Source organism: Peromyscus eremicus, chromosome 8a, assembly GCF_949786415.1.
Source record: "Peromyscus eremicus chromosome 8a, PerEre_H2_v1, whole genome shotgun sequence".
NCBI lineage: Eukaryota > Metazoa > Chordata > Mammalia > Rodentia > Cricetidae > Peromyscus > Peromyscus eremicus.
The window spans coordinates 28,007,882-28,030,614 of record NC_081423.1 but is presented as its reverse complement, the minus strand read 5'-3'; the positions used below and the strand labels follow the sequence as shown (position 1 = coordinate 28,030,614).

The 22,733-nt window shown below is 44.1% G+C and overlaps 1 protein-coding gene across 4 annotated transcripts in view; it reads right to left on the bottom strand.

Annotated features, from left to right (window-relative positions):
• Positions 1-524: 524 nt before the first annotated feature.
• Rnf145 (ring finger protein 145) overlaps positions 525-22,733 on the bottom strand; it is a 46,794-nt gene continuing 24,585 nt past the window's right edge. For 3 of the 4 annotated variants that reach the window (XM_059270374.1, XM_059270376.1, XM_059270375.1), the window contains exons 5-11: positions 16,882-17,117; positions 13,480-13,655; positions 10,436-10,576; positions 8,457-8,639; positions 5,971-6,118; positions 4,101-4,457; positions 525-2,038 (exon numbers count right to left, since the gene is read on the bottom strand). In XM_059270374.1, coding sequence (XP_059126357.1) covers positions 1,673-2,038; positions 4,101-4,457; positions 5,971-6,118; positions 8,457-8,639; positions 10,436-10,576; positions 13,480-13,655; positions 16,882-17,117 — 1,607 coding nt within the window. In that variant the 3' untranslated portion in view covers positions 525-1,672. Of the gene's footprint in view, positions 2,039-4,100; positions 4,458-5,970; positions 6,119-8,456; positions 8,640-10,435; positions 10,577-13,475; positions 13,656-16,881; positions 17,118-22,733 lie in introns of those variants that run through there. The other variant, XM_059270377.1, reaches the window with a different exon arrangement.

Below are 22,733 nucleotides of genomic sequence, written 5' to 3'. Positions count from 1 at the left end.
GTTGGGAGTACCTGGGGGAGGAGGTGGGAGCTGGGATGCATGTGATCAAGATACACTGTTTGAATGTATAGAATTCACAGAATACTTAAAAGATGGGATATTAAAACTATTTCGCTGGTCATGGTGCACGCCTTTAACCCCAGCACTCAGGAGGCAGAGGCAGGCGGATCTTTCTGAGTTCAAGGGTAGATGTTCTACATCAAATCCAGGCCAGCCAAGGATATATAGCAAAAAGCTGTCTGAAATCAACCAACCACCCAACTTGGGCCTTCTTGAAGGATTCTGCTATCCACAGAGCATTTGTGGTGAGGGAACACATGAAGTCCAGTGAGTTCAGAAGAGGAACTCCATGGAAGGGAATCTCACTAGAATGCCTGCTACACAAACTAACGTATCACAGGAACACAGCAGTTATCTTCAAATTTAAATTTATTAAGACATTCAGCTATGTCTGTCAGTCTACATCCAAATTTGCTACTTAAAAAAAAAAATAGAAACAAAAAAACCACATCCCACATTAGGAATACCAAGTCTGAAATACATTTTAATTTTTGAGCCAAGCTTATTGTATAAATAAATGACTAGTTTCTTTTCATATCAAAATCCCATAAAAAAATTACATCCCCCCTCCCCAGTTCTACCTGTAGCCATGATGAATGTAAAAATTTAAATATGACACATCCTTGTCAAAGAAAGGGTGCAAAGTCTATTAACAGCTTTAAAAGTGGCATTTGCAGGGTGGGATCATACAGTTCAGTACTCATTCCCAAAGTGCAAATGTTGCCATAATTTAACACTGCTTTTGATTCAGTTTTGAGAACTAAACATTACACAGGACTGAACAGTACACCCAGGGCCTTCATCAGTGCCCTAAAGCCCCTCCCACTTTGGCCTCCTTTTTGAAAGTGGACTCCAAAGTGTTCATTAGAGTTTTAGTTTACTTCACACAGCCAACAAAGTATACGATATATTAACAAAAGTTCCATATACATCAAAATATGAAGACGACTCCAGCATCAAGTTCAAGAGTCTCAGGTGACATGAATGCCCCCAAAAGGCCCAGTGCCCACCCACCCCTTCTCTGAAGCACATGGTGACGGATGTGTGCCTCCATCTTGAATACAGTCAATGCTTCTACATCTTTGATTTCATTGCAGTGTCGTAGAAAACGCCAGAATCACTTGGTGGTTCCACTCAACTGGGGGAAAGGGGAGCGGAGGCAGGGCTGTTCATTACCCACACTTGATAATCAGAGTGCTCCTGTCCCACGGGAAAGGAAAAGCCAGTTCCACCTCAGCTGCATCTTCCCACGCTGACCTCCAGATCTTTGTCCTCTTAACCCCTTTCAAACACTCAAACCTGATTTCATTATCCCTCGCAAATCAGGGGCCACTCCTGAAGTTGCTGAGGTTGAATTTTCTTGGCAAACCTCTACAAAACATCAGCATAGAACATATAAATACATTTTGATTAGTGTACATTGCAAAATTTCTCCTACAACACCAAGTGCGGTGGGAAGCACGTGGTGTCCACTGAGTACCCCTGGAATAGATCCTTGGAATGTCAGGTCCCTGCCTAATCCTCCGCTACACTCACTCCTCAGATCTGAGCGTGAACTCCACCCTGGGCGGGCTCCTCCACAGTGCAGAGCTCCAAGCTTGCTTCTTCCCCTCTAGGCAGACTCAACAGGACACATGTCCCCTTCGGCACTCTGAGGATCTTCTCTAGGCTCCACAGCCCCTTCCTGGCTGACCGAGCCCCTGCTGATGTGTTCACTACTGTCCCCAGAACCTTCCTGCGTGCCGGTCCCTGGCGGACGCTCGTGGTCAGGGGGTTCAGGGCCTTCCTGAAGTGCAGTGTTCTGCTCAGCCCCTGCAGGAGGCTGTGGAGCCGGTTCTGTCCCCAATCCTGGAAGCTGGGAGGAGTGTTTGAGGTGGCAGTGACACAGAGGGCAGGTATCCTGGACATAGAGCCATTTCTTAAGACATCCTGCATGGAAGAAGTGACTGCAAGGCGTGATCACAGCAGATTTCATGTCCTAAAAGAGAGATTGAGAGAGGTACCTCAGAAATGGCAACCATTTGACCAACATCTCTTCAGTACAAACAGAAAACCTGCAGCCAAGGTCTTCGAGTCATCTGGCTTCACTAATAAAGCTGCAATCAGAGATGCCCTTCTACCGTAATAAGAGCCACTGTGGATACTAAAGCAAAGGGGAGTCAAAACCAAAGTGAGGGAGAAACTGTCTTCTAAACAAGAAACACAAAGGCTGCACTCTGCAGTACGAAGATGTGATGTGAGCCATTGGTGTAAGACAAGAAGAGTTACCTCAGAAAACTCTACCCCAGACAGGACTTGATCCACAACTACGCACCAATGCAGCTAGAGACCAGTCCACGATGAGACCATATGCAAGGACACAGAGTTCAGCACGGAACACCAGAGTGTTGGCAAGGAAGTGGTAATTGTATCGGGGCCAGTGTACAGACATTTTAAAATTGCTCTGTATAAACCAGCACTCCTATTCTTGGGCTGTCCCAGGCCTACTCAGTTAGGAACTCTGCACCAGGATCCATAAATCTATACTTAGAATAAGTCCCTCATATGACTTTGAGGTGCTCAAGTTTGACAATCATAGGAATAGATGGTGACACCGTTTTTTGGTATTAATATTCCCTGGGGAGGGAGGCCCTAAGACAGGAATTTAAAATCTGAGGATTTTTTTTTCCACAAACAAGGAAGTGTGAATATCTCCCAAATTCCTTGCCAAGAGCTGGTAACACCCGGGAGTCAACTTAGAAGCAGGGAGCCATCCACACAAAAGCAGCCAGCCGGGAAGCTAAGCATGTTCTCCACTCTCATGTTCCATGTATGAGCGGCAGGTAGTTCCAGCACCTCAAAAAAAGTGATGTGACAACAGAGGATACAAAAAGAGGACTCCTGGACCCCAACACAGGAGCTTCAGACACTAGCTGCAGAATGACTGTGCCAAACCTGGTTTTTCTGTGCTTTGCTGAGGACAGTGGGGCTACAAAAGACATGGAGGCCACTTCAGAAACAAAGAATTATGGACCACGACTGGGCTCAGGACCACGCTCCTTCTCAGAGCACTCAAATGTTGGCTAGTATACAAAAAGATGTTCTCAACACACTTTTAAAAAGTGGAAGCTTAATGTTACGATGAGAAAAATTCCTATCATTGGTAGATACTCACACATCCCAACCCCTACCCACAGCATCTGAACTACAAGGCAGCCCTGGAGGACAAGCATTCTGCACACACACTATCTATAGCTATCTGCCACCAGCCTACACTCCCAGTGATGTTACACCGAGTCTGGCCGCAGCTGTTGCCAGGTAATTTGGTCCACACCTCCAGCAGCGCAGTGTAATACTAAATGCTGCTACTCAGTACTCCCACAGGTGACTGGGGACCAAACTCTAGGCTTTATACATTTCCAAGATGACTTAAAATTACCTTTCATTTGTACTAAAGGGCAAGCATCATCTTGATATGAGGCAAGTGCTATGGATAGCAGGCCGTCCATCCATCCATCCTCAACAGTACTCTGATACTCTGCCTCTACCAATGCTCCGCAAACCCCACAGGACTGCAATTCTCTGATGGAGAACAACACTCACTCTTCACCAGCACTAAGTCCAGACACTTCTTCCCCACCCAGATGATACTAGGAAAAGTCACAATTTTGGCACACCACTTTTCAGAAGTTGCTGACTACTGGTTGCTAGAATATATTTAATCATACATATTTGTGAACACTGTGTCTCTGTGTGTATTCAGTAGTAAATATAAAATACACTTAACCTGTTTTTCCTTTATTTATGGGTGAGCAATAATGTTGAAAACAACAATAATTAGAACTCGAAAGACTACATTAAAACTGAACTTAGAAGTTAAATGGATACATTTTATCAGGTCTTTAATAATTTAATCTATGAAACCCATTATTTTTTTCCAAATCTAGAAGTTAATTGTGCCTGGACATTTACGTTGAAAGTGGTTCATGCTGTAGTCCCCAAAAGTCCCCAAGGGCTACCCCACATGATCCGCCCAGGCAGATTCCCACTGAGCAGGTCACCTGGTAACAGATGGCACAGATATCATTGTGCTTCTCAAGCTGCTCTTTCGTAGCGATGGGCAGAGACTTAATCTTATTCACAGCATCCCTGCGGAGTAGGAAGCTCTTCCATCCCAGCTGGGCACGAAGCCACACATTGTAATAGGAATGGATGAAGATGATCATGGAGCCCATCACGGTCCACTCTCCAAAGATGGTCTCTGAGACACCGTAGGCCACCACACAAAGGGCCACAAGAAACTCCAGCAGGCGGTACGTGCCATTCACATAGTAGATGACATCATCCATGTTTTCCACGGGCTCTTTGCGGAATTCCTCAACCATAAATAAGACATAAATAAAAAGTGTTCCCAGAACCTGGAAAAAATGAATGTATCTTGTTAGAACGTGATCATAAGAAAACAATTCTCCCCAAGTCTAAAGTAGCAACACACTCTTGGTTCTTTTGGGGTACCATATTTAAAATCTCAAGCATACCCAGGGAAGACTAAAACATAAAAACACGGTCCAAAGAGACAAAGGTGGTGCGTGTGGGTGATGGGCACCAGGCACTGAGACAGCAGACAGCAGGCAGAGCGGTGTTCTTAGAACGATTCGGGGAGTAACCAGTCTCCTCAGACCCCTCCATCAACCCTCCCTTGACCTTCCTCCCTCATCCCTCTGCTCCTCTTCTCTCCAAACACTTCCCTTCTACAAGGAACAGCACCGAAAGTGTCATTTCCAGGACCACATTTCCTTTTCCTTCTTACTGACTGGGCAGCACAGTCCTCCGTAAGTCACAATAAGCTTGCCATGTCTGGGCAGTGCTATTCACATGTATGAACACATGTCTCTGTGAGGTTAGCTATGAATGTTTATAGTATATATCACGTGTGCACACGAGTTGTATAGATATAGATTATAAGGGTATTTTTGAGTAGACATTTACTTTGAAAAGCCCATCCTAAACAAGCTCCAAGATAGTTTAGTGATATAGTTTCTTATCAATTTAAGATTTGTACAACTCTGTATCACACCATTTTGAAAAGATAAACTGAAAGGCTTAATTACATTGGTTTAAAAAAAAAAAAAAAAACCAAAAAAACAAAAAACACACTTTTGTCAAGACGGTACCGAAAACAAAGGAGGAGGCCGCCCCTCCCAAAGCCAAAAGGAAGGCCTGAAAGCCAAGAAAATAGACAGTGCCGGGCAGCCCCCACACCCTCACCAAGAGCTCGCTGCCCAGGAGAAACAGGCTGAACACTATGCCACCACCAAGTTCTCCTGACCACTGAGTCAGCCATGAAGAAGACGGAAGGCAGGGCACGGTGCCCTTGTATTCACTGAGATGTCAAGGCCGACAAGTGCCAGAGCACACCGGCTGGGTAAAACCTCCATGACTCTGATGTGGCCAAAGTCAGCACCCTGCTCAGCCTGGACTGAGAAAAGGCCAGTGTTCAGCTGACTCATGATTATGATGATTTGGATATTGCCAACAAAATTGGGATCACCCAAACTCAGTGCAGATGGCTAACTCTAAATATAATTTTATTTTCACCATGAAAAAAGCAAAGCAAAGTGTTTGTATCATTACTACAAATGGAAAACCACATGGTTTAGGTAACATGCAGTAAAACAAGTATCTTTGTGACATGTAAACTTCATGCCTGTAATCATAAAGAAATTTTTGCCCCCTCCTCAAAAAAACCCCAGCAGGATTCAGATGGTTCTATCTAGCATTTTCATAGCCAGCTTTGCCCATAAATGCAAACTGCTCTCATTAAGAGTGCGAAGTGATGGCCACCTGAACCCCCTCACTCATCTCGAAGAGGTCTGACTCATTTGCTGGGAAGAGCAAGCAGCCAGGCAGTGCAGTCAGTCTGAGTCTCACCTGCAGAGAGGTCAGGATGCTGCTGGAGATGATGATGAGGAGCCAAAAGTCCATGTGGAAGAACTGGCAGATCATGTAGGCCATGTATGCAGGGAACACGAGGAGGAACAGGCAGAGGCTCACAGCACGGAAGTGTTTCCACAAACTCCTGATCAAGACACAAGATTCCCTTATAGTCAAGGCATTCACCAGCTGCCTCCTCAGCACAGCGCTGGGAGTACAATGGCCGCTCCTTAGTTCTGCAGCCACTTTCGGTGCATTACAGTTCTCTCATGGCTTTTCCCACTCACTGTAGCTACTGGCGTCCTCTTACTACCATGGAGCACGGGGGGTGGGGGGCAGGGGAGGCCCAGAGACTAGGCAAGGCTTCTCCCCTAAGTTTCCTTTGCACTTGGTTCTGGTAGAGGAAGAAACAAGTGCGAGCCTGGTTCAGCATCTTGAAGGGACACAGAACCACACCGGCTAGCCAGTTCTTGTTGCAGTGTGATTAGGGGTCTTTTTCATCTTTTACAAACTTTCTATAGCAGTCTAGCACTTCTATTAATATGCAAAATTAATGCAATCTTTAAAAGACACTGCAGAAACAACATAATATTGGCTGTAGCTAGGTCAAAGAACCCTGATTTTTAGCTGTGTGCAAAAAAAAATTATTTTAACCAAGCCCACCCTTAAATACCTGACAGAGCTTTATGGAGAAACCTTGAACTTCAAGATCAAATCTCCAGTAGCTGTAATTAACGACAATCACTAAGATTAACTGAGACCCAGCTGAGAACTCGAACACCGGCAGACTGACTTTTCAGCCACAGTACCTTTTAAGAGAATCTTACAAAATGTTTGTCTATGCAGATGATGGAGCACTTGAGCAAAGCTGACACACTGGCATTAAAATGCTAATTTGAATTGTTTTATAAATCTGCTCTCACAGTTCTACCTCCCAAGAGACTGGCTCCTCCAAGCAATAGATCCAAATGTAGTTCTAGAACCAATCATCAAAACGTGGATGGAAAAAATAGTGACCCTGAATTTTAACCAGTCTTTTATGAAATTTCTTTGCATGAACCACAAACCATAATAGTATCTTTAGTTTTCTGATGCTGCCAGATATTGAATTAAAGTCTCCAAACATTCTAAGTGAGTCCTCTACCACTAACCCAATACTCCCAGTATGCAAAATATGTCTTTGAAGAAAGAACAGTTTGGGTTTTAGGTTTTAAATATATTCGATGGCTGCAGCCACCGCTTCATCAGCTCAGTTGTTAGCGTGCTTGGCTAACAGCTATGAAAGGGCGACTGGGGCCACATGTCTGCAATCTCAGCAGCAGAAGTGGAGAGAGACAAGAGGGGCTGGACAGCCAGGCAGTCTGGCCAATCAGTGAGCTACAGGTTCAGTAAGAGAGCCTGCCCCAACATCAACCTCTGTCTCACACACAAGCACACACACACACACACACACACACACACACACACACGCACATGCACACGCAGACGCACACGTGCACACTTGTGTACACACATGCCCAGACACACTCAACACAGACAGACACACACACAAGCACACACACACATGCACACGCAGACACACATGTGCACACTTGTGTACACACATGCCCAGACACACTCAACACAGACAGAGACGCGCGCACACGCACATACACATGCAAGAAGACAGACTCTGATCCGACATCAACCTCTGGCCTCTACACAAGTAAATGTGTACCTGCATACACTCCACATAAGAATAAACAATAATTTTTTTAAAAATAATAAAAATAAATATAATTTAAAATTTTTCTTAATACCAGATGTACGCAGATCCAGCTACTAATTTTATTTGGTCCCATATGGCATCAAAAATCTCCATTGGACCATCCGTCCATATGTTGCAACTTCTTAAAAGACCGTCAAAGATGGCTACAATTCTGTAGGGACCTGTGTTTATAAACCTTATCCTTTCTTCTCCACTTGTATTCTCCCCTAATTCTTCGTCTCCTTTAACTAGCATTACATAGGATAAAATCACGTGTCACATTTCCTGGGCACTCCTCTACACAGGCAGGAGACGGCACAGTGGATAAGGCAGCGAGCGGCCTTGCAATGAGCACTCCAGTGCCAATTCCCAAGGAGGCAGCTGCCTGTAACCACAGTGCTCAGGAGATGGAGACCAGATTCCCCAAGGCAAGCTGGCTGATTAGACTAACTCAATCATCAAACTCTCATTCCGCCCCGTCAATTAGGTGGACAAGAACCTAGGAAGATACCCAGCATCCACCTCTGGCCTCAACATGTACAAGTGCACATACAGGCAAATACAACACATGAACAACATACAAAGACAGAGTCAAACCCTCCTACCAGGAAGTAAACACCCAAGTGAACGGCACATTTCCATCCATGTTCCCCCTCTAAACACTCCTTCGATCTACAGGTAGTATGGGGGAAGAGTATTACATCAATAGAATCGAAGAGGATAGGGTGGTCCTTACTTGTCTCTGGATGCTCCCAGCGCCAGAACAATGGGATCCGCGATCTCTAGCATGGACTGCAGGATAGAGGCAACGACGATGAAGAGGATGATGCTGAGCAGGAACGCACGGTGAACCACCTGAAGTTCTATGAGCCCGGTCTGCACTGCCAGGATCAGCAGAGTGACTCCTTCTGTCATCCCCCTGACAGGCGGACATGGGCACAGGTCAATTCATAGTCCAACCACCATCTAATTCCAAGAAGACACTCCAAAGGCTGATTCCATATTTTAAAATCTATTCTGACATTTCAGGCTAAAATCTTATCTGTATGCAGTGTGACTGCATGTCCCATTGCATTAATGTGGCAGTACACACTTATGTACACACATCCTTACATGTTCAAAAGCATGCTGTGAGTTTACCATACAACGAAAGAAAGAAAAAAGAAATTTCTAAAATAAACAACTCCTAAGCAGACTGCCACTGAAACAGAGCCTTCTGCTACCAAGATGGAGTATGCAGATTAACAGCAACAGTTATATACTGATCTCTCTCTCTCTCTCTCTCTCTCTCTCTCTCTCTCACACACACACACACACACACACACACACACACACACACACACGCTAAATGTAAAAGTATTTATTTAAAAAAAAACATTTGCTTCTTGGAGAAGAAAATATCCCTTTTAAAAAGACAAGAAGCAGTAGATAGCATAGATAAAGACTAATCTTTTTGCAATTAATATTCATATGGATATTCATATCTCATGACTTTATAATATTCTCTTCGTTTAGTTCATAAAAATGAAACAAAACAACCTCCTAGGAGAAATGATAGGCATCATTTTTAAAACTACGTGAGAAAATACTTCAAAATGTGACGACAGTACAGTGGAATGTGTGGGAAGGCGAGCACACCCATTTTGACAATATACACAGGTAAAATCTTAATGGAGAAAACTTGCTAAGAAATCAGTTCTTGAATACTGAAGTACAACATACAAACCTGCCAACTCAACAATCCTACTGGTAATAACTGACTTTACAGATGGTCTACACAAAAATGAAAAGCTATGACAAAAGAAAACAGTGAACACTGGTAATAACTGACTTTACAGATGGTCTACACAAAAATGAAAAGCTATGACAAAAGAAAACACTGAACACTGGGGTATGCTCTAACACCACAGGAGCACCCAGCAAAACCAGGACTCTGAACCCATGAGCCAATGACCTGGTGTCTTCAACCAATAAAACAGCGGGAAAATAACAATAGGAATCTAAACAGTAAGGAGGCTTAAAAAATGGATCAGACAAGTGTAGCATGGGTCTTACTTGGATCTTAACTGAGCAAAATATTGAAAAAAAAAAATCCAGTAGAGGAATGTGAATAACTGGATATGCTATCAAAGGCTCTTGTACCAGGAATGGTGATTTGACCCTAGTTATACCTTGGTGAAGACATTTACAGATGGGGCTGGAGCAATGGTTCAGTGGTTAGGAGCACTGGCTGCTCTTCCAGAGGACCTGGGTTCAACTCCCAGGACCCACTTGGTAGCTCACAACTATCTATTCTTTTAGACCTAGGGAATCAGACACCCTCTTCTGCCCATTTTAGGGATTGGACATGTACATGGGTACAGACATGCATGCAGGCAAAACACACACACACCCAAAACAGAAAACTCTTGGGATAAAGTATCAAATGGAAATCAGATTTTAACAAGAGGATACATGCTTCAAATGGGAAAAAGCAAGCTTTCTGAATTCTCAAAATCTAAAAAAGTGAAATATCCAATAGTCATCATAATATACATAGAATTAAAATATTTTTATATTGGAATTTTGTTACTGTTTTTCATAGCACTCAATCCCAATATTGCAACTAACTAGTCAAGAAAAAGAATCCTAAAAACTCCATTTTCTCTAAAACTCAACAAAGACATTCATGATTATCACTACACCTATGATTAAGATCATACGTGACCAGTTTACCTATTCATGGCTGGGTCGTTCATGAAGGCGCGATATCCCTGCAGGTAGAACTTGCAGAGTGTCAGAACACCCAAAGCGACAAAGGACACCGTGAAGACCAGGCCCAGAAGGGAGTAGGGTGTGCTGCAGCACTCGGCGATGCTGGAAAACGGGAGACGGGCAGGCTGAGTTCTCGATCTGCAGTATCTTAAATCATCAGTATCTTAAATCATCAGCAATCATCCAGGACCCAAATCTGAGGTAGTGTCACCCATCACTCCATTAAGAAGTCCGTTTTTCATTTTGCTTTTACTTACTGGGACAGGATCTCACTATGTAGCCCTAGCTACCTGGCTGCTTGGAACTCACTATGTAGATAGGGCTGCCCTAAAACTCAGAGATCCACCCACCTCTGCCTACGAGTACCCAGATTAAAGGAGTGTACCACCACACCTGGCTACCGTAAGTAATTTACGCCATTTTATCACCTGCCATTCTAAACTCTAAGTCTTCTACCTCTTCAGCAAACATCCAGTACACAGTAACAGATCTCAGCAAGGTCTTTACTTCTATTACCTATCATCATCAAATGCAGTAAATATCAAAGAGTTTAAACTTTGTTCACACCTCCAGAACCATGTAATTCACATGAAGGTAAATATTCCAAAGTAACCTGTGTGCTACATGCACTTTGTTGTGGCCACTGTTGGCTGTTCAAAAGCTCAGACTGTACCCATCACGTAGGTACTTGTCAGAACTCCCTACGTGACCTCCCTAGTACCCAGTAACCTCATCAAGTGAACAGCAATATCAACCACACCACACCACCACTGCCTCCAATTTTAATTTTATTTGGGTATATAAAATAATTTAACTTTAAACAGCTACTTTACAACCATACCCAGGAAAACAGTTCAAGATCATTTAAAGACTGCTACAATTTTACAAATTAAAAATCAAACTTTGATTAGCATAAAAGACATTAAGCTAATTTAATACTGAACCAGTTATTAAAATGTTTTTTAATAATAGTGCATGTTTACAGAAGCTACTTATTTTTTTTCCTTTTTTTTTAATTAAGAGATTTCCTATTCATTTTACATACCAACCACAGATTTCCTTGTCCTCCCTCCTCCCACCCCCCCAGTCTTCCCCCCCAACCCACTCCCCATTCCCACCTCCCCCAAGGCAAGGTCTCCCTCCCATGGGGAGTCAGCAGAGCCTGGTACATTCAGGTGAGGCAGGTCCAAGCCCTTCCTCCCTGCACCAAGGCTGCGCAGTGTCTCACCATAGGCCCTAGGCTCCAAAAAGCTGGCTCATGCACTAGGGATGGGTCCTGATCCCACTGTCTGGGAACCCCCTAAACAGTTCAAGCTAAACAACTGTCTTGCTTATCCAGAGGGCCTAGTCCAGTACCATGGGGCTCCTCAGCTATTGGTCCACAGCTCATGTGTTTCCACTAGATACCATCTTACACCTGTCAGAATGGCTAAGATCAAAAGCACTGAAGACAGCTTATGTTGGAGAGGACATGGAGCAAGGGGAACACTCCTACACTGTTGGTGGGAGTGCAAACTTGTACAGTCACTTTGGAAATCAGTATGGCAGTTTCTCAGAAAACTGGGAATCAATCTCCCTCAAGACCCAGCTATACCACTTTTGGGCATATACCCAAGGAATGCTCAATCATACCACAAGGATACATGCTCAACTATGTTCACTGCAGCATTATTTGTAATAGCCAGAACCTGGAAACAACTCAGATGCCCTCAAATGAAAAATGGATAAAGAAAATGTGGTATATATACACAATGGAGTACTACTCAGCAGAGAAAAACATGACATCATGAAATTTGCAGGCAAATGGATGGAACCAGAAAATATCATCCTGAGTAAAGTAACCCAGACTCAGAAAGACAGAAGCTACTTATAACTAAAACACTTTGTTTTTACAATGTACACCCAAGCATACATGTGAACACACCACACACACACACAAGCAAATAAATGAATAAGAGAGTGAACCTGGAACCTGTATGTACAGAGAGAACTGAGCATTTCAAATTCACTCTCAGTGGAAATGACAAATGTGGCCCCAACATAAGCTCACAATAGACAATATAGTGCGAAAGGACTCAAATAACACACAGGAATCAAAACAGAACAGAAACCCTAATGTAGGGCCAGAGTCAGCTCAGTGGATAGGAGTATTTGCTGCACACATGAGGACCTGAGTTCAGATCCCAGCACCCACCTAAAAAGCTGTGTGGCTGTGTGCACCTGTAACCCTAGCACTGAAGAGAGGGGGTAGGCGGAAACAGGAGGATGATCACTACATCTTGCCAGCTACTAGCCTAGCTCTAAGTTCAGCAAGAGATCCTATCTCAAGGTAATAAGGCAGAGAATAATGAGGCCGGACACAGATAATAATAAGGCCAGTACCCTCCTCTGCACATACACACTGACACACCTGTGCACACACTCCCACACCTATACAAACAACCTTAAACCCTGAAAAACAAGTGTTTGAATTATTTGGGGCTAAACAGAGAAGTATTAGGATATACCCATTTTACCAATTCTTTTCTCAGCACTGAAGCAAACCATGAAGAACATGAGGATATGGTCCAAGTACACAAAACAGCCACAGGTGCTGAGCTGAGCTCTGACTTGAGTGGCAGCTGTGGCTCTTGTCACAATGTCACCAGGGAGATGCTCTCCCGGAGTCTCCCCACTGTAAGCAGGAAATGGTGATAAAGGTCCCTGTCTCTCAAGGTTGCTGGAAAGACTAAATGGGAGGAAGGTGTTTAGCACACGGCAGGTAGGAGGGACTCAACATGACCTTCATTTTAGTACCATGTCCACAAATCACTTGCTGTACCCTGGTCCCCAGGGCAGCCGAACACCACCGCACTGTGCTTCAGTTCACATATCCCTTCACTACCAGATCGGGGCCCCTCCACTGAAAAGCCTATCTGAATTAAATACAGTCCTGTGATACTGCTAAGAGTAACCGGCACACCTGACTTCCCAGAGCCAAGTTCTCTCTTCCGAGGGTGATTTACCTTGTCAGGAAAAGGAAGAGCAGCCTCTCTCGGGATGCGGGCTGATCACGGGTGCTAAAGTAGGAGTAGATCTGAAGAGCAAATAGAACAAGCCAGAAGACCATGAAGAGCACAGGGACGACCAGCTGGTTCCACAGAGACATTCCCAAGGCCAGGAGGCCGTACACCTCCACAACCTGAAGAGGAGAAAGATAAAGCTGCCTCAGAGCTCAAGGACTTAAAAAACTAACCAGCTTTTTTCTCCCAGTGTTGTTCTCACTAAACTTTGTCAAAGGCGGACAGATACACAGTAAGCAGCACATTTTCTCATGTACTCAATTTCACATTCCTATTCACACATGACATGTGTGCACAGGCTGGCAATGGCATGTTGCCCCAGTAGTTCAGAGAGGTCGGATTCAAAACAGTGACCTCAATGGTGCTTTTGAAGACATCTGTTTTACACTCATGTCTAATGAAGATGATCAGAATGAGCATGAAAACCACATTGATTAAGGAAATGGGGGTGGGGTGGGGCTGGAGAGATGGCTCCGATGTTAAAAGCACTAGCTGCTCTTCCAGAAGACCCAGGTTCAATTCCTGGAACCACATGACAGCTCACAACTGTGTAACTCCAGTTCTGAGGGTCTGGTGCCCTCTTCTGGTCTCTAAGGGCACTGCACAAACAGGCGGTACACAGCATACATGTAGGCAAACACTCATATTCATAAAATAAAATTATTGGTATTTCAAGACAGGGTTTCTTTGTGTAGTCTTGGTTGCATTGGAACTCGTTCTGTAAGTCAGGCTGGTCTCAAACTCACAGAGATCCACCTGCCTCAGCCTTCTGAGTGCTGTGTTTAAAGGCATATGCTGCCACCACCTAGAAGTAAAAATTTGAAAAAAGGAATTGCTCAGGGTTTCCTCACGATTGTCACATTTGCAACAGAGAACTTCATCTCCATTGTCCTCACTACTGAGAAGCAGAGAACTTAGTAGCATGTCTTTCCCACAGACAAACTAATTCCTCTGGGTCTCCCATCAAGCACCATTCTCAATTTATTTGGGGTGCCAAATGCATTACCGCCAGGCAAAGGGTACACCTTTAAAAGCTACTAACCTCAGAACTCACAAAGTTTCTCAGTTTATAAACATCTCTCATAAACCTCATCAACTAACATGAATTATTAATTATTGATTATTAAATCTGAGATGACACACATAACCCAGCAGCTTCTAGAGCTCCTAAGTCAGACCCAAGTGAGCCAGCAGCACTCTTATTAGAGTGGCCCACAAATCCTTAACCCGGCAGCCAGAGGAATCTATCCATGGGAAGGCGGGGCGTCTCAATGAAACACAAAGAGCTTGAGGTATGATGTTAAAATATATTCATTTGCACTTATTCTTTTTTTCAGATTTTTTCCCCAAAAATGTATGTGTATGTGTGTGAACTTGCGTAAGTAATGTGTGCCATGTACATGTAGGTGCCCACAGAGGTCATTAAGAGGGCATCAGATTCCCTGAGCCACCCACCATATGGGTGCTGGATTGGAACCTAGGTCTTCTGCAAGGGCAGTAAGCTCTGTTAACCAGAGCCATTGCTCCAGCCTCACATTTGTGATCTTTCTAAATTTAAATTTCTCATCAGTATAACAAATGCTTTTTCTACAACCCAGTCAAAATTAATTTCTATTTTTCCCATTTAGAAAATAATTAAGTAAGCCGAGCAGTGGTGGTGCAAGCCTTTGATCCTTTAAACTCAGGAGGCAGAGGCAGTGGCAGGTGGATCTCTGTGAGTCTGAGGCCAGCCAGATGTACAGAGTTAGTTCCAGGACAGCCAGTGCTACACACAGAGACATCCTGTCTTGAAAAACCAAAACAAAAAACAAAACAAAAGATTATTATTTTATTTTATGTGTATGAGTGTTGCCTACATGTATGTTGTGCACCACCTGTTCTGTTCGTAAGATGCCCTTGGAGACCAGAAGAGGGCGTCTGGTCCCCAGAACTGAGGCAGGAGGATCTCTGTGAGTTCCGGGCCAGCCTGGTCTACAGCCAGGGCTATATAAAGAAGTCCTATCTCAAAAAAACAAAAAAGAAAGGATTTAAGTAAACTATTTAACTAGCTGTAACATTATTATTAGAGGCAAACTAGTTATCAAAAGTAGACAGTAGGGTGCCTCTTTTCCACTTAAGGACAGATGACTTGGATGTTTTCCATTTCTTGCTTATGCAATTCTCAAGTCATAAATTTTATAACCTGTAATTTATGCTCACAAATCTTACCCTAGTGACATGTGAACCACATAGCAACCAATAGGTGACCATGACCTTGAGAAAGAGACGCTGTCTTATGGCCAATTAAATATTTTATGTACTTAAACATTTCCAAAACGGCCACTGTCTGATATAAATTAGAATTGCTCCACACCACAAAGACCCCAAGATAAAATGCAGGTTCTGGTTGAACTCGCCCTTCTCATCCTGAATACAAACACAGCCCTTTCCCATGAGGCAGCTCTACACTGAGTGTGTGCAAATCTCTCTTTAAGTTCTACTTCTGGGAGACCACCCAGGTGAATCGCTGTATGAGGAAAGAAGGTAGAATCAAGTTAAGGTCCAGAGCTTAGGGAATAGTGCTCAAGTTCTGCTGGCAGAGCACAACACAGCACCTCTCCAGCGGGGGTAGGAATCAGGTCCATCTGAGGGTTTCCTGGACGTCAAAGTCACACACACAGTCAAGAGGTGGAAGAGAAAACAGACCAACACTGTTTATGTACAACGAAGCTGATTAATTAGATCAAACAGAGGCCCTTCTCTTCCAAATGTCTAACCTGGGAATCATCAGTCCTAGAGCAAAGGCCAAGAAGAGAAAGACAACTAGAAGCAGCAGGCTTTGTGTGCCAGCCTCTGGCACTACTTCTAAATGAGACCCATCACACTGCAACCCCAGGTTAGGGAAACAAAGGGAAGAAACTGTAGACACAGCAGGACTAGAGTCAGAGAAGGAAGGTCGAGGACGGCCCGCCAGCTACTTGCTTTTCCTTATTTCTGTCTTTGGTATAATAAATAGCTAATCACTGGAAAGGCACAGAGCTCATCTGAATGTCACAGCTACCCTACGAGGTGAGTACAGTGTTACAATGGTATCAGCTCCATTTTACAGAAAAGGGAGAGAGGTGATTACACCAAGGTCATTTAGGTGTTCAAGAGCAGCCTCAAGGTGTGAACCCCAACACTCTGCACCCAGAGAGCCGTTCTTCCACAGAAGAACTTCCTAGGACAAACTGGATGCTCCTGACAGGGTTGGAAGAGGGGCTTCTTCTAAGCTGTGAGGAAGTGTCACCACGGTCAGAGCTTGAATGCCAATGAACTAATCTTCACACAGAAACATATCAAGCTGTATGTGCCCAGCAGGCTTACCTGAACTAACTCCCTGTATGCAGACTTAGCAAGGTTATATGGTACTAAGAGATTAGATCCGAGAAAATACAGAACTTCCAATCCTGTAAAAATCATAGCGAATTTGTTGATGATGACGATGGTCTCCAGAGGGACGAGGCAGAGGCGTGCCAGCAGAGGAAGCATGTGCGCTGAGAAGAGCCAGATCTGCTTCGTTTTCATGACACAGGAGCATAAGGTACACACCACTAGCTGACCTGAAATGGGGAACAGATGGCATTTAACCCTAAGCATTTGGATTCACAAAGAGAAACATGATGATGATGATGATGATGATGATGATGATGATGATGATGCTATAGGGCCAGCCTTGTTGTCAAGCTTGATGACCTAAGTTAGCTGGACCATCATGGTAGAATGAAAGAACTGACAAAGCAAATCGTCCTTTGACATCAATGTGCCCACATATATTACATACACATACACACACACAGAAAAAAAAAATTAAGCGTAGCTTTTGAAAAAGTCTAAAGACTCTTGAACAATATTTTTGTTGTTCAAGACAGAGTTTCTCTGCGTAGCCTTGGCTGTCCAGGAACTTGATCTGTAGACCAGGCTGACCTTCAGGCTAGCTTTGAACTCACAGAGATTCACCCTCCTCTACCTCCTGAGTGCTGGGATTAAAGGCGTGCACCACCACCACCCGGCTCTTGAATGATATTTTAAATCAGATTTTAATTTCATCTGGATATAATCACATATTTGAACATCCCATGAACTTGGAATACTTATCCCCTAAGGCTAATTTGGAAAAAATAATAACTCTTTACAGTTCTTGGTCACATCTGTGATGGCTTGAGCAACAGAGAAAAGACTTTTTTTTCCCTTTTGGTTATTTGAGACAGGGTTCTTCTGTGTAGCCCTGGCTGTCCTGGAACTCACTCTGTAGATCAGGTTGGCCTTGAACTCAGAGATCCACCTGCCTCTGTCTCTCGAGTGCTGGGATTAAAGGCGTGTGTCACCACTGCCCTCAAGAGAAAGCATTTTTAAATGTCTATTTTATAGTCACAATAATTCATCTGCTGCTTTTTACACTGTTTCTTTTTCAAAGGTATTCAATACTGAGCAGTCTACACTATAAACAAAGCCCAAAGATAACAGCTGCCTGTCCGTCACTGGACTGTGCTACGACGCCATCTCTTCTGAGGCTCTTAACCTCGAGCTGAACCATGAGAACCTCCCAAGTGACTCAATCCCGAGAGTAAAGGCTGAAAAGTGCACCCTTCATTCTCGAAGAGGGCTAAAGATCACCACACAATCACAAAAGGAAGAAGTGCAGAGAAACAGGAAGAGAACCTTCAGGCTCTTCTGCTCCCGCCACTCGCCGGCAGCTCCCCAGCCACCAACGTAAGTGGAAGGTGAAGGCCACTGTGTGACAGCTGCTCCCGTCACTCATACCCATCCAGATTTACTCTGTATACGAGTAGATGTTAATATTTGGGGTTTTGTTTTTAAAATATTTTTATTATACTTATTATTTATGTGTGTGATGCATATATGTCTGTATGTGAACATACATGTGTGTGCCTGCGAGGGCAAGAAAAGGCAGTCAGAACCCCTACAGCTAGAGCTGGACTCAAAGACAGTAGTAAGCAGCAAGATGCGGGTGTTGGGAATTGAACCTGGGTCCTCTGCAAGAGCAGCAAGTGCTCTTAACCACCAAACCATCATCTCTCCAGCCCCTGACTATACAACATTTTATATAATGATCAGAGTGTACAAACTGTTTTGCAGTCAACTTTCTCCACTTCGTACACTGTTAGCACTCTTGTACATTATTGCAATTACTGTTATTATTTGTGAGGTACATTATGTTGAATGTATTTGACAAACCATGATCATTTAGCCTTTTCTCAGTGTCGCAGAATTATAAAGTACTTGCAGAAATACGCATATACATTTGTGACAACCTTGCACTTTTATGATATACTTAAGCAAGCTTAAACGGAGCATGTTTCCTAATATTTGCTTACACTATATCCTCAAAGTGAATCAGACAATCTCACTGTCACCCAGGCTGGCTTCAAATTCAGGATCCTCCTGCCTCCATTTCCCCCCTGCTGCTCTAGGACTACAGCTGTACGCTAGAAGCCTGGTATAAAAAAATTAGGGACTTTCACATACACCTTTCGATAAACCTTTAGAACCAAGCCTTCCTCCAAAAAGATAGATGATGCATCTGAGAAACGAACAGAAAAAAGGTAAGGAGGAACCAGTCAATGAAAACAAGTCTCAGATAGGAAGAACATAGAAGAAAAATTAAAATGCAAAACAGGCTGGAGACAGAGCTGATGAAACAGAAAGTTAAACAAAGCCCAGCTCTCTTCAAAGACAAGAAAGAGAAGATACAGAGAGGGGGAGCTGGAAAGGAGAAGACAACGGTGGGAAGCTGGACTTCCAGAAGGCAGAGCACTCAGCAGGAACTGAGAGAGGCCTGGGGATGACAGGGCATCCGGAGTAGATGCAGGAGGAAGTTCACCCTCCTCCTAAAATTAGCCTATCTGATGATGGGAATAGTGTGTTTCTTTTACTAAAATACTCAAAATCATCAAGTGAGAGCAGAAAAACAAAGACCAGGAGGAAGTGCCTGGTGGCAGGGATGAGACATTTTTCACTGTTTACCTTCAGCATTGTGATGTCTACAGTTCCCTGGTCAGCATGATGTGAACTCCCCCTCACCCCCAGCTCTGAAATTCCCCTAAGTCCAGGTCAACACAGGCAGAGCATTGTAGACACTTCCTCTATCTTCTTTGAGAGAGACCATGACTCAGAAGGCATTTTCTCTTTGAGACTATTTATCCTGCTTCTGTGAGGAAGTCACAATGGGAACCCCCTGCAGCTCCAGGAGTGAGCTGTTTGCTCTGTGAGATGCCTACTCCAATGGGTAAAGCTGAGTAAAGCAAAATCACCTTGTACTCTAAACTCTCTGGATTCAGGGCTCCACAATTAGAAATAACTCCAGGAAGGTTGCAATCTCTATGAAATCACATCACATTTAAATGGCTTTGTTTCCTTTAAAAGCACACCACTGCTGCTTCTGTATGTATCTATTAGTTCCCTTTTGAAGGCCTGGGAACGGAGTTCTACCACAGAGCTAAATCTCCAACCCAAACGCTGATTATTACTGAAACAGGAGTGGGAATTTACTTTAAAATCAATGTGAGAAGAAAAATACTCTTTAATATACCATGGAGGGTGGTGGTGGTGCACGCCTTTAATCCCAGCACTCGGGAGGCAGAGGCAGGCGATCTTTGTGAGTTTGAGGCCAGCCTGGTCTACAGAGCGAGATCAAAAAAAAAAAAAAAGTATATATACCATGGATATCATTTTATTCCCTTAGCAACCAGACCTTAGGTAAGCTACCAATAGCAAGAATAGAACCAGGCCAGCCTGGACCAGTGTAGAGTTTGCTTCAAATAAGCAAACAAATGAAACAGAAAAAGAGGAAGAGGGGGGAGGAAGAGAAGGGGTAAGAGATGAGAAAGTGGGGTAAGGAGGGTAGTAAAGGAGGGAGGAGGGGGAGGGTCAGCAAGCTGAGAGCCCCCCCCCCCTCCCAAGACAGCTAACCTACAATTGGCAGAGCAGAGCTGTGGTGGCTTCTCCCTCCTTGACTCAGCAGCATGGTGGGGGAAGTGGGTCAACTCCTGTTTGGATGAGCTCACGATGCTGTGTTTTGGTGCCCTTTCGAGTGGACAAGCCAAACTGGTCTTCCTCTTGGGGACAAATGTGTGTGCCTCCAAGTCCGCCCCCATCACTGGGAGCCCCTCAAGCACCCTGCTGCCTGACAAGGACGAGCCACTGGCCACTTCTGACACTGAGAATCTGAAGTTCAAGAGAAAATCCTTACAGGTTTTTGACACCCTTCCTCGGGCTTCAGCAAACTCATCCTTTGCCTTCATAATTCAGAAGATGCAGGGGAAACCCTGTAAGGAATTTTCACTGCACACTCAAAAGTTCAACAGACCCATCGCTGGCCTCGGATGTTATATCAGAACAAGTTTTGTCAAAAGGATCTTTTTTCCCTAGGAGTCTCATTTCAAAGAGCAAAAGAAAGGAGGGAAAATCAGGTAACAGTACACTTTTGTGGTGATATGTTAATTGTGCTGAAATGTGATTTTATTTATATGTTAATAAATAAAGTTTGCCTGGAGATCAGAGGTCACATAGACATAAGCAGAAGTCGGTAGCACACGCCCTTAATCAGATCACATGGCAGGCAGAGACTCTGTTCAAAGACACAGCCAAGCATGGTGACACGAGCCTTTAATCCCAGTACCAACCATAGAGACCTGGAGGTCTGTACAGACAGGCAGTGATGTGGAAGTCATGTGGCCGGGCTTAGAGCCAATGAGAAGGCAGAACAGGAAAGCAATAAAAGCACAGGTCAGGCAGGAAGAAGCTCTCTCTCCTGTGGGAAACTACAGCTTGGTGGTTCTTCACTAATTCGCTAATCTCTTTGGCTATTACCCCTGTATTTGGCTCTGTGTTTCTTATTTACTAAGACTGTTTAGAATTTCATCTACACACTTCATATAACCAAGTATACCCCAAGTCCTACCAGTACACATTGGAGATTAAAAGACATTTTACACCCTTTTGCACAAGGTAAACCTTTGAGTGTGTGTTCTACACACACTACACATTATGATGGGAAAGAGTGACATTTCAAGTGCTGGACAACACAGCTTTCATTTGTACAGCCTAGATCAGTCCCCAGACACACAACTCTCCTCATGGGCCCCAGTCTTCTCTGTGTAAAGGTCTGGGCAATTGGCTCAGAAGCCAGCTGCTCTGAAGGCATTTTCCTTCTCCTTAAGGCTGTCTTAGGGAGGCTGGCCTTCAGTCGGTTCCCTCACTTTCTGTCTGGGATCTCCGGCACGGCAGGGCAGGTAGCTCACTTTGGACTCTATCTAATTTGCTTTGAAGTCAGAACTTTTTATTTTTAACATTCCGCTTCAATCAAGTGCAGGACTTATTTTTGACAATAGGATGCTCACTCTCACTTTCAACAGCCGTAAGTAAATCTGAGACATTATCTAACTCACTTTAGCCTTTCAAAGTAATGACTAGCTGTTTAAAAATTAATCTCCCCAGATATTTAAAAACCCTTTAAGAACCACAAGCCTCTATGAACTATTTTTGATATGATTATCAATTCAAAAAATAGGAAACATCTATGTGAAAAACTCGATGACCTGTGTTGGAGGCCCGAGACCCACACGATGGAAGGAGAAACCAACTCCTGCGGACTGTCCTCTAACGTACACACACATCAAGGCAGGAAAGCACAACACACACGTATGCATACACATACAATAAACGTAGGAAGGAAGGAGGGTGGAGGGAGAGAGGGAAGGAGGGTTCGAGGAAGGAAGTGGGAGGAAGGAAGGGAACGTGTAGGCTGAGGAAGGAAAGGTGGGCTAAGGAAGGAAAGGTTAGTTGGTAGAGCGCTCACTAGTGTGAGAGAGAGGTGAGGGGTGGGTTTTTGTTTTCTACAAAGGTAGTCTGCCCAGTAAGGCCTTAAATTCCATGAATGTCCAACCTATTACGCTAACCCTTTCATCTCTCCCCGTGACAGGGCTTGTTTACTGAAAAGGCCTGGCTGCATTCCCTGAATTCTGACCCTCACCCTTTCCTACACTTCCTTCAAGCTGATTCTTTTAAAAGCAGATGATTTCGAAAGACTGTGAGTCAGACCCCAGCCAATGGGGAAAAGACAGTCACCACCTGAGTTAGAGTCAAATCCAAGTGAACTTTCTGCCCCAGTGCACTCAGGCTTGCTAGCCAGGTTTGGTTTCTGCCCCACCCTTCTG